The sequence below is a fragment of the Vulpes vulpes genome, chromosome 12 (assembly GCF_048418805.1).
Source record: "Vulpes vulpes isolate BD-2025 chromosome 12, VulVul3, whole genome shotgun sequence".
Taxonomy (NCBI): domain Eukaryota; kingdom Metazoa; phylum Chordata; class Mammalia; order Carnivora; family Canidae; genus Vulpes; species Vulpes vulpes.
The window spans coordinates 75,331,713-75,343,299 of NC_132791.1; the positions used below are offsets into that span (position 1 = coordinate 75,331,713).

The 11,587-nt window shown below is 46.6% G+C and overlaps 1 protein-coding gene across 1 annotated transcript; it reads left to right on the forward strand.

Annotated features, from left to right (window-relative positions):
* Window positions 1–1,123: 1,123 nt before the first annotated feature.
* Window positions 1,124–11,155, forward strand: GPX6 (glutathione peroxidase 6). Its single transcript, XM_072732023.1, has 5 exons — window positions 1,124–1,263; window positions 4,271–4,424; window positions 8,085–8,202; window positions 8,696–8,795; window positions 10,229–11,155. Exons 1-5 carry the CDS (start codon window positions 1,177–1,179, stop codon window positions 10,433–10,435), a joined length of 666 nt encoding a protein of 221 aa, XP_072588124.1. The 5' UTR covers window positions 1,124–1,176; the 3' UTR covers window positions 10,436–11,155.
* The last annotated feature ends 432 nt before the right edge of the window (window positions 11,156–11,587 follow it).

Below are 11,587 nucleotides of genomic sequence, written 5' to 3' on the forward strand. Positions count from 1 at the left end.
GGGTTCCCAAGAATTCAACCCCAGCCAGCCTTGCCCCAGGAGCAGAGCACGCCTTGAATGTGGACCAGGCAGGGCAGGTAGAGGGGCAGGCTGGAAAGGGCCTGACGCCAACAAGGAAGGAGTTATCAGAACATGAGAGACTCTTAACTCTGGGGAACAAACAAGGGATTTTGGAAGGGGAGGTAGGAAGGGGGATGGGGTGACTGACTGGGTGATGGGCACTGAGGGGGGCACTTGATGGCATGAGCACTGGGTGTTATATGTTGGCAAATCGAACTCCAATAAAAAAAATATACAAAAAAAAAAAAGGAAGGAGTTATCGCCTTAATTCACAAGGAGCTTAGCAAAGCTGAGCCGCCCCCAAGGAGCCGCTAAGGGACGGGGGTGGGGGCAGGAGGGTGGGAGCGACCACTCTGTACCCCTTCACCGATTCCCTTTCCAACAGCTTTCCACTTGCTTCCCGTTAGGGCCTCAGAACAGCGTTTTGGAGCAGGCAAGGCAGAGATGACTGCAGGGCTTTCCAGAGAACAAGAAACTCCAGCCCGTGCCCTTCTGGACTCAGTTTAGGGCTCTGTTCCCCAGGGCCTCCCCACTGCGGAGGTGCCCCTCAGCTGTGCCACCTGCACCCACTAGCTCCTGTGTCCCCCTCAGCCATGCCACCTGCACCCACTAGCTCCTGTCCAGGAGACACTCAGGCCCCGCGGCCGGACCTCATCATTAGGAAACAGTGTGCTGAGACTAAGTGATGGGAGGCTGAGGGGCGGGCTGGAGGATTAGTGTCTCGAGCTTGACTGCATGGAAACCACCTGACGGTCTTGTTTTTAAAAAGCAGATTCTGATTCTGGCTTTACTTCCTGGACGCGGAGCGAGCACCCGGGGGTTCCAGTCCCTTGGGGGGTGGGCACAGTACTTCTGACCCCAAGGAGCGAGGCCTCCTGCGCTACTCGCCAGGAGAACTCGCGGGACAACAGGGGCAGGAAACCTCCCGGATGCACTGGGGGCGGGGGGGGGGGGGGGGGGGGGTGGGGGGTGGGGGTGGGGGAGCGAAGGGGGGCTCAGGTGTGTGCACACGCGTGCACTGCTCTGCGATTGGAGGACACCTCTCCACTCCCATCCCCACCAGGGCTTCAAAAGTGACTGAGGCCCGGGACACACCCGGACCCGTGCGCACCAGCCATGCTCCCGCAACTCCGGGCTTCGGCTCTTCTCCCGCTGCTCCTGGCCGGCCTCGCCCAGCCGACCCAAAACACGCAAAAGATGAAGGTGAGTGTCCCACTGGGGAGCCAGCGGACTGCAGCACCTGGTGACTAGCCTCCAGGGATGGAGGAGCTCTCCCTCGTCCTCTCCAGGGCCGAGGGCACGCCCTGCTCAGCAGACCTGTGCACTGCTTCTTGGAGGCGGGGGCCTGTGCCTTTAGGAAAACATGAGTCCTGAGGCCCTTCAGGTGTGTGTCAGTGGGCCATGTGCTTGGAGGAGGATTGCTAACATAAACCCGGGGTGGGGGGTGTTTACATTACAAGAGTGAAGTTACACTAACTAGAGCAAAGTTATGGTGGCAACACGTTCGAGGAGGTTCTAGAAGGAGCCTGGACCTCAGGAACCCTGCCTGGGGACAGCTGGCTGCAGCAGAGTCGGCCTCTTTCCTTTTCTGCAGTCACCACCCACCAAGTTTCTGATTCAGCGGGTCTCAGAGAACCAGGAACTTGCCTTTCTTTCTTTTTCTTTTTCTTTTTAAAATTCAAGTTAGTTAACATATAGTAACATAATAGTAACATAACAATGTAGTATTGGTTTCAGGAGCAGAATTTAGTGATTCATCAGTTGCATCTAACACCTGGTGCTCATCACAACAGGTGCCTCCTTCATGCCCATCACCCATCTAGCCCATCCTCCACCCACCTCCCCTGCAGCAACCCTCAATTTGTTCTCTTAACTAGGGAGTCTGTGAAGTTTTGCTCCCCTCTCTGTTTTTATCTTATTTTTCCTTCCCCTCTCCTATGTCCATCTGTTTTTTTCTTAAATTGTACATTTGAGTGAAATCATGTATTTGTCTTTGACTTATTTTGCTTAACATAATACCCTCTAGTTCTGTCCATGTTTTGCAAATGGTAAGATTCCATTTTCTGATGGCTGAGTAATATTCCATTGTGTATATTGACCACATCGTTTTTATCCATTCATTTGTTGATGGACATCTGGGGTCTTTCCATAGTTTGGCTATTGTGGGCATCGCTGTTATGAACATTGGGGTGCAAGTGCCCCTTCAGATCACCTCATTTGTATCTTTGGAGTAAATACCCAGGAGTGCAATTGCTGGGTCATAGGGCAGCTCTATTTTTAACTCTTTGAGGAACCTCCACACAGTTTTCCAGAGTGGCTGCACCAGCTTGCATTCCCACCAACAGTGCAAGAGGGTTCCTCTTTCTCCACATCCTCTCCAACATCTGTCATTTCCTAAGTTGTTAATTCTAGCCATTCTGACCTGTGTAAGATAATATCTCGTTGTAGTTTTGATTTGTATTTCCCTGATGAGTGATGTCGAGCATTTTTTCATATTGTCTGTTAGCCATTTGTAGGTCTTCTTTAGAGAAATGTCTCAGGAACTTGCATTCCTAATATGCCCTGCTGATACTTGTTCAGGTCCTCAAATCACTTTGAGTGCTCTGTAAATGGGTCCCTATGATGTGTAAAATGATGCATGAGAAATGCTCAAAGACCAGCATTCGTAACACTATTTCCTTTTCAGAAATAATAATAATAATAAAAGGCAACCTGCGAGAGGGCAGCCAGGTCTGTCAGCCACTACTGCCTGGCTAGGGTACAATTTCAGCTGTAGAAAGCCATCTTGTGAACTAAAGGCTGCATTTTTGACTGTCTGGATCCCTTCAAGCTGGAGCAGAACTGATCTTGGAGTTGGAAAGACCCAGCCTTCCAGCCTAGTTTTCTTGGGATTTGGCATCCCAGCTTACAGGGTGGCATCCATGTGAGAGACACATGCTGGGTGTTGGTGAGCCCAGAGCTAAGATAGCACAAAGGCAGGAGGCACACAGATGACAGCTCTTGCAGTGATTTCCATGTGACTTTTTCTATTACGTAGTGAGAAGGACAAATAGTAGAATTTTTTTGGCATGGAGCCAAGTTGAACTAGGGGCATGGAGATGACAGCTCCTCCAGCAGGGCTTTCCTAGGTTACTATTCCCGAATATTTGGAGCAATGCGTTTTTGCTCAGATGTGTAGGAATGTATGGACATCTTGCCTGGTGTCCTGATGGCAGATGCACAGACTCAGGAAACTAAAACAGTTTGTTGACCCTGCTCTCTTCAGAAGAGCTTGCCCACCGGCTGTCCCCTTACTGCTCCAGGCAAACTGTTATGGACTGAGATCCCTTGAAACTCACTTCCGTTCATTCTACACTTCTCTGACTTTTGTGCACACCTCCAGGAGTGTGGAGCTCCTCAGAAAAAAGTATATTCCCTTTCACGCCAGCTCCCATCTGCCTATTGGCCTTGGCATGTTTGCGGGAAGGAAGCTTCTTCCCGTTGCTTCCTGTCTCACTGTCCCTACCCAGGAGCAGTCAAGGCCACCTCTCCACAGTGTAGGGTACAAGAAAGGGTACCAAGGATGGGTTTCTCATCCCAGTGAGCAGCCCACTGGCAAAGCTCTGGGAAGGGCCTCCGTGGGATCCAGATGAGGAGCGTGTTCCTTGCCCTGTTCTGGGGGAAGGAAATTGCAGTTTAAGAACATCTAGATGAGACACTGATGTCAGATTACAAATATCTCTTAAGAAAATATGAGAAGGGCTGGAGCAGTGGGAGCCTGGTGTCAGGATGCTGAGTGTCAGAGGGTGGAAGAGAGTTCTGTTAATCTTCCAGGGAAGGCAAGATCATCACAAAGTACTCGTCCTGCCCCCCCCCCCAGTTTTATAAGATTTTATTTTATTTTATTTTATAAGATTTTATTTTTTAAGTAATCTCTATGCTCAATGTGGGGCTTGAACTCACAACCCCAAGACCAAGAGTCGAATGCCTCACCAACTGAGCCAGCTGGGCACTCCCACAAAGAAAGGGTTTTAACTTACATAACACACAATACTAGAATGTATTGGCCTCGCCATAACTAAAAATATTACTGGAAAAAAGTCTCTTCAGTTCTTAGAATTCCCAGGTATTACATGAAATATCTTTGAGCACTTTGGAGAAGCCCCTGGATGCTGGGAGTTATTGTTTATCTTATGATCACATCATTGTGGTTATTTTTGTTACATTCCAGGTGGATTGCTACAACGGGGTGATGGGCACCATCTATGAGTATGGAGCCCTCACCCTCAACAATGAGGAGTACGTTCAGTTCAAGCAGTATGCCGGCAAGCATGTCCTCTTTGTCAATGTGGCCACGTACTGAGGCTTGACAGCTCAGTATCCTGGTAAGAGCTCATGTTTCAATTCTTTTGGAACTAGCTTTGTCAGATGGCCATATTCTAATTCCAGAGGTTTTCCTAATTTATTACTGAGAGGAGAGAGGTGGGGGGGTTAAGTGGTTGTGTGAATCTGTCCCCCTGAATCCTGTCACTGCTTTACTCCTTAGGAGGCCAAGAGAATCATCTTCAGATTTGAGAAATGAGATTCTCCCAAAGATTTAATCAGAGACCACCAGGAACATATCTATCACTGAACAAGTGGTACTTGTTGTTCGATGCCCTGAGGGAGAACACATACTATAGGGAATCATGGAGCTTCTCAGTAAGAAAGTGCTAGAAAGAACTTATTTGAGAATCTGGGCTTCTGTTAGGTACTTTGGGGAAGGATTCAAAGAATTGCTTTGCTCTGAATGGGCTGCTGTCAGGAAATGAAATGGGGACAATTCTGTGACCATGATTAAGATATATCTTAATAAATCATATCTACAAGGTCGGAGGAATAAAACAAGGCTAAAACTGTAGTTGCTAAAGAAGCAGAAGTCACTTATATTGGCAAGAATAGGGAGATGCATGGCCATTTTTGCAATCTGGACAAGGTCCCTGTTCTGTCTGTGTTAAAACATGATAATGGAGTGGTCTTGTTTTTGTCTTGATCCATCATGATCATGACATGACCATGATGTATGATGTTGATGTCCTGTGAGACTGTTGACAGAACATCAGGCCCCAGCTGTGACCCCCCGCCCCCAGGCCCAAAAGACTAGCTTCCAGGGGCTGCCTGTATCCTCCTCATTGGTGACTTCTGGGAACGACAGCAGATCTTTTGGAAAATGCTCTTGGGTTCCACAGTACCTCCATGTGATGGGGAGATGGAAACGTAGCTTTCTTATGGGTGGTCTTTGGTGTAATGGCTATTTGGAAAGATGCTCCATCTTTCCAAACCTGGCCCGAACTTCTGTGATAACTGAAGTGGATTTTCTTTGTGCACTTGTGGGGAAGAATTTGGTTTCTCTGTTGATCCAGAAAAGGTTATTTAAAGTTTTAGATGGATTGAAGTAGAGATAAATGCAGTTTCTGACAAGCCACAAACAATTTTTCTGCTTGAGGCCGTGAGGGTAGACCCTCCATGAACTGAATTAGTGCTTTATAACAAGAAACCTCACAGAACCCCCTGGCCCTTGCACCTTGGGAGGACACAGTGAAAAGCCTACCATCTGCAACCTGGTAGAGGGCCTTTGCCAGAACCGTCCCATACTGGCACCATGATGTTGGACTTCTAGTCCCCAGAACTGTAAGAAATAAGTTCTTGTTGTTTATAAGGCCCCTGGTCTACAGTATTTTGTTATAGCAGCCTAAAAGGACTGATATAGAGGGGGCTGCTTGATTAGGCAAAAACTATATTGAAATACCTCTTCCTTCAAAGAACAACAACAACAACAACAACAACAAAATGGTTCACATTCACCAAAAGAATCTAAAGACTTTTTAAATTTAATGGTGAAATTGTGCTTCAAATGATACTTTCAAAAGTACAGATTATAGGAAGAGAATTTCAGGATCACTTTAGATTTATTATTTTTATGGATAACCGTAGGAAAAACCTGAAAAGCTACAGACTAAATCTTTGCTTAATTTATATAAAATCTCACAGTTTAGTATCAGCAAGTAGGAATTTTCCTTCCTATAAAGAGCTAAATTTGAAAATATTATAGTAAGTTTAAAAAGTTCTCATATACAGACAGCAGTTCCATGGAATGCAAATTTGCTTTTAAATCTGTCTTAATTTAATTGTTAATTTACATTTGTCTTGAATAGGAAATATATTCACAACATTGAAAGTTTAAAAGAGGGATCCCTGGGTGGCGCAGCGGTTTGGCGCGATCCCTGGGGCGCGATCCTGGAGACCCGGGATCGAATCCCACGTCGGGCTCCCGGTGCATGGAGCCTGCTTCTCCCTCTGCCTGTGTCTCTGCCTCTCTCTCTCTCTCTGTGACTATCATAAATAAAATAAAAAATAAAAAAAATAAAGAAGCTGGCTGTATGCCGGGATGGGATATATTAAAAAAAAAAAAAAAAGAAAGTTTAAAAGATACCGAAGGATTCAAGAGTAGAAACTTTCAGGGATCCATGGGTGGCTCAGTTGGTTGAATGTCTGACATTTGATTTCAGCTCAGGCCTTGATCTCAGGGCTGTGAGTTCAAGTCCTATGGTTGGGCTCCATGTTAAAAAAAAAAAGTGAAAACTTCACATTTTTTCCTTTTGGATAACTACGATCATCAGTTTATGGTGCATATTTTCATAAATCTTTAATGTACATGCAAGCAAAAATCCCATATACACAAATACACACAACTGATCCTGCATCTTGCTTTTTCACATAATACAATACTCAAATGTTCACCTGTTCCAGTATGTGATGAGTTTCCTCATTTATTTGATGGCAGAGTTTTCTACTCTGTTGCTATGACATAACTTAGTAAACTAGTACATGAGAATTTTTTAAAGTGTTTCATTCTAATTTTACTCCAGATGGGAAATTGAGAGAGTTGGAAGCATTTTGCCAGAAGACTAGAAGCAGGGTCTGCTAAGTGTTTCTGCCATAGGAAGGACATGTTCTTAATGGTTAAGGAGGAAGGTGGGTGGATAATAAGTGAAGACATGCACAACACCAGGAAGGCTCTCTCTCACTTGAGAATTTTTCGGGGGGAGATCCTGGCAGGTGGAGCTGAGTCTGAGTGGGACTGGCTGGCATTGGTACTGGGAGCTGAGAGTACAAGACAAGCTGAAGATGGAAACACGGTACAGGTGTAGACAGACAAGGTAGAAACCCTCCTGGCAGTAGTAAAAGTGGAGTGGAGTTTGTAGCCTGGAATCCCAGTGAAGGTCCCAAGGAGATAGCATCAGTCAGATCACTAGAATTGACAAGACGGTAGAGAGTGCTCTGGAGCCAGACTCAGGTATTGGCCCCCTTCCACAGCTCCTAGGTGAGCATATCAAAAAGCGCTCCTGGGAGGATGCCTGGGGTGTCAGATGTGTCATCATGGGGCACAGTTGGGGGAAAGGGGGACATTTCCATTTATTTGCCTTTTCCTGAAAAATTTTCGATCGGTCAATCAATCCACTCCTAAGGTAGGTGGCAGTGGCATTTAAGTTTTAATTTCCTTCAGAATCAAGCAGAAACCCACCCCACCCCACAGGGCTACCCAATCTTTGTAGGAGCACCCCTATTGGATGGTGCAGTGGAGCTACATTGGAAACCACTGCACAAGAGGTATGTTCCTGGAAACCTGCATTCTGGCTTTTTGCTCTGCCTCTCAATCCCTGTAATCTTTTTTTTTTAAGATTTTATTTATTTACTCCTGAGAGAGAGAGAGAGAGAGAGAGAGAGAGGCAGAGACACAGGCAGAGGGAGAAGCAGGCTCCACACCGGGAGCCCAACGTGGAACCCGATCCCAGGATCCCAGGACCCCAGGATCACGCCCTGGGCTAAAGGCAGGCACTGAACCGCAGAGCCACCCAGGGATCCCCTCAATCTCTGTAATCTTGAATATTTCCCTTACAGTCCTCACTTTATTAATGTGATAAATGAATACATCCAGAGGTCTCTCACTGCTGAGGGTAGGGCTAGAGGCCACGCTACTCATGATGCTTGCTGTCTCCCTACAGAACTGAATGCACTGCAGGAGGAGCTGAAGTCTTTTGGTGTAGTTGTGTTGGGCTTTCCCTGCAACCAGTTTGGAAAACAAGAACCAGGAAAGAACTCAGAGATTCTTTCTGGGCTCAAGTGAGTACCTGCTTAGGACACTGCCTAGGCCCTGGCAGGGTTTCCCTTCCTCCTTCTGCCTGGAGGTTCTCCTCTTCTGGAAACTTCCAGGGCAGGTGGTGGATCACAGGGTTCAAGAACATCATTGTGAGGCTTGCATGCAAACTTGCCCTGCTGGCAATGCTTAAGCATTCATTCTGCCTCGAGTTCCTTGACGGTAACACTAGGGGAATATCTACTGGAAAAGAAGCACAGGGCAAAGGAGGGAATGTGGGAAATAGAAATGAATTGGGAATCCTGACTGAAAAATAGTGCCCTCCAGTTGTCATGGAATTCTCTGTTGGCTCCATAAAGCATGAGGTCCTGGCCCCGAGAGACCTATTTCCTCACCTTCCCTGTCTTCCATCTCTCCCTCTTTATCTCTAACTTCCTTTTGTGATAGAGGTGTGGTGGCCATTACCATCCCTCTTTGTCCTAACTTGGACCCTCTTGGGGCCCCTCTGGTTCATTGCAGGCATGTGCGTCCCGGTGGTGGCTTTGTCCCCAATTTTCAGCTCTTTGAGAAAGGGGATGTGAATGGAGAGAAAGAACAGAAGGTCTTTACCTTCCTGAAGGTGAGTGACTACACCTGCCCTGACCAGGTCAGGTAGGTAGAGGCCTCCTGAAAGCCTGGGGCTCATTCCTAGGATTAAGGTTGCACTCCTTGGAAAGAAAAGCTTAGATAAGTTCAGGAATCATGGAAATATCCATTGTGAGGCTTGAGCTTCAAGTATAGGAATCAGAACATGTGGCAGGTCTGATATGGACTGCCGCCCCCTACTGAATGACAATGTCTGTTCATTGGACAGTCAGCCATGGAAGCCCTCATAGGTGTAAGGAGCTGTGCCATTCAGGGCACTCTCAAATATCCATGGGGCCCAGCTCCTCCCTGAGGGACCCCTATGCAATCAGGGTGACAGACATGGAGCATGTAGAGTGCCATGTGGTAATCTACATGTGGACCTGAAAGTCACAGCAAGTTTAGAGCTGCCGAAGACCACAGGAGCACTTCGGGTTCTCTGAGACCACTGGTTCCCGCTTGCTGGCCTGCCAAACAAGAAGTCTCGTCCTTGTTGAAATTTTCATCCATCCATGGCAAACTGAAATAAAAAAGACGATGTGGGGGGTTTTTGCAAAATTCCACTTATTGACTATAAAAAGACCATCATTAACTCTGATATTGAATTAATATTTAGTTAAATTGCACAAATTACCATTTGTGTTGCCCAAAAATGGTGATATGATTGATTTTATTTTCTTTAATACTTACAAATCTGTTAATGTTTAAATTTACAGTTATAGTTGGCTTTTGATTTTTCTTATTGTCTATTAAAATAAATGTTGGTTATTCTGCATTAATCTCAAAAAAAAAAAAAAATAGTTGCTGAACTTTTACCAGACTACAAAGCCCTAACTCTGAGAACCATTACTCTAAACCAAAAGCATTTTTTTCAGCTAAGAAAACCAAAACTATAGAAATGACTTATCAAAGAAAATGGAAGATATTATTTTACTGAAGCACCATAATATAATCATGGGAGGGGCAGACAGGGAAAAGAGGAATATTTTCTGTTTATCATCATACTCTCTAGCTCTTGGTTGGTTGATTGCTGATGTTGCATTGAAATCCCTGTGGTTCACTGGGATCCCACCTGGTAGTTAATAAATTGAGACACATCATGGTGAATAGACTCTCTAGGGTTGGGGATAAGACTGGACCACAGTCCTATAAAATGATGGTCTTTTTATAGTCAATAAGTGGAATTTTGCGAAAACCCCCCACATTGTCTTTTTTTATTTCAATTTGCCATGGATGGATGAAAATTTCAACAAGGACGAGACTTGTTTGGCAGGCCAGCAAGCGGAAACCAGTGGTCTCAGAGAACCCGAAGTGCTCCTGTGGTCTTCGGCAGCTCTAAACTTGCTGTGACTTTCAGGTCCACATGTAGATTACCACATGGCAGAAGCAGGGGGAAAAAAACTTCTCTTTTTCTTATCTCTGCTCCAGAACTCCTGCCCTCCAACCTCTGATCTTTTGGGCTCATCAAACCAGCTCTTCTGGGAGCCCATGAAAGTCCATGACATCCGCTGGAATTTTGAGAAGTTCCTGGTGGGGCCCGATGGGGTCCCTGTCATGCGCTGGTTCCACCAGGCTCCCGTCAGCACTGTCAAGGCAGACATCCTGGCCTACCTGAAACAGCTCAAAACCGAGTAGAACAGGCTGAAAAGCATCAGCCCCTTGCCCCACACCTAAAAAACATGGTGAACACTGGATCCATTTTACTTTACGTTCCTTCCCACTCGGCGTCCCAATGACCAAACCATCCCGTATTACCCGAGTACGTGTGCACACCAGTGTCCATGTGCTCATATGTGTGTTTGAAAACACGGGAAAGAATACCTTTCTCCCCAACTCTCTACTCCCAAAATATCAAGTTTTTCCGCTCCATTCCCAAGGAAAAGCATATTTCAGAGTAGATGGTTCAGACTACACAATATCCCTAAAAAGGCAATCCCCAGAAGTTCTGACTCCATCCTTTCTCCATCCTGAAGGTTTAAAGAAGCAGGAGCTGGCAGCACGACTCCCCAAGATCTCCTTCACAGCCTTTCTCTCTTCCAAGATAAACCTGTGCTGTTAAACTCTTCCTCTCCCAAATAGGCCTTTGCTCCCCTGACACCCTGTAGTTCTCTGTAGGTGTTAGAGTGGAAGCCTGGCCTCATATGAAAGGAGGGCATCTCCATGATGGTGGGTTCCCAAACCCCTGCGGTCGGACCCTACCAGAGCCTTCTTGGGTGCCTGTCCCTTCGTGCATTCAGGCCACGGCACCTGGGCAGGGATGTCTCTTCATTCTGAAGGATGGGCTTCCCCTCAGCCTGAGCTGCCCCACCTTTAAACTCCTTCTCATCACTGTCAAATAAAGAAAATTCTGCAGCAGGTGGGCTTCCATCAGTGTTTCCTGCTCCCAGCTTATGTCTGGGGCATCTTCCTCTGTCATTTTGTCCCTGCTTCCTTCAATACCTGACCTAGCTCCTCAGTATTTTGTTTTTCTCTAACACACTCTGGACCTTTCCCTGACCTTTCCAGAAGGTCAGGTGCGGCTGGCTGCTGGGGAGCTGCTGGGGGGAGCTGGGGAGCTGCTGGGACCTGGGGAGCTGCTGGGACCGGGATGTAGCCACCCCCTGGACTGGGAGAGAGTGTGGGAGGCAGCCTTGCTTCCTCCAAACAGAGACACAGCCCGCCTATAAAATTCCTGCTCACTGTTAGAAATCTAAAACCACATAAAACCAGAAGTAAAGTATGACAAAGCCTCCCCCTAATCAGAGGAGTCAAGAACATGCTGTTTTACCATCACAGTCCTTTATGTGA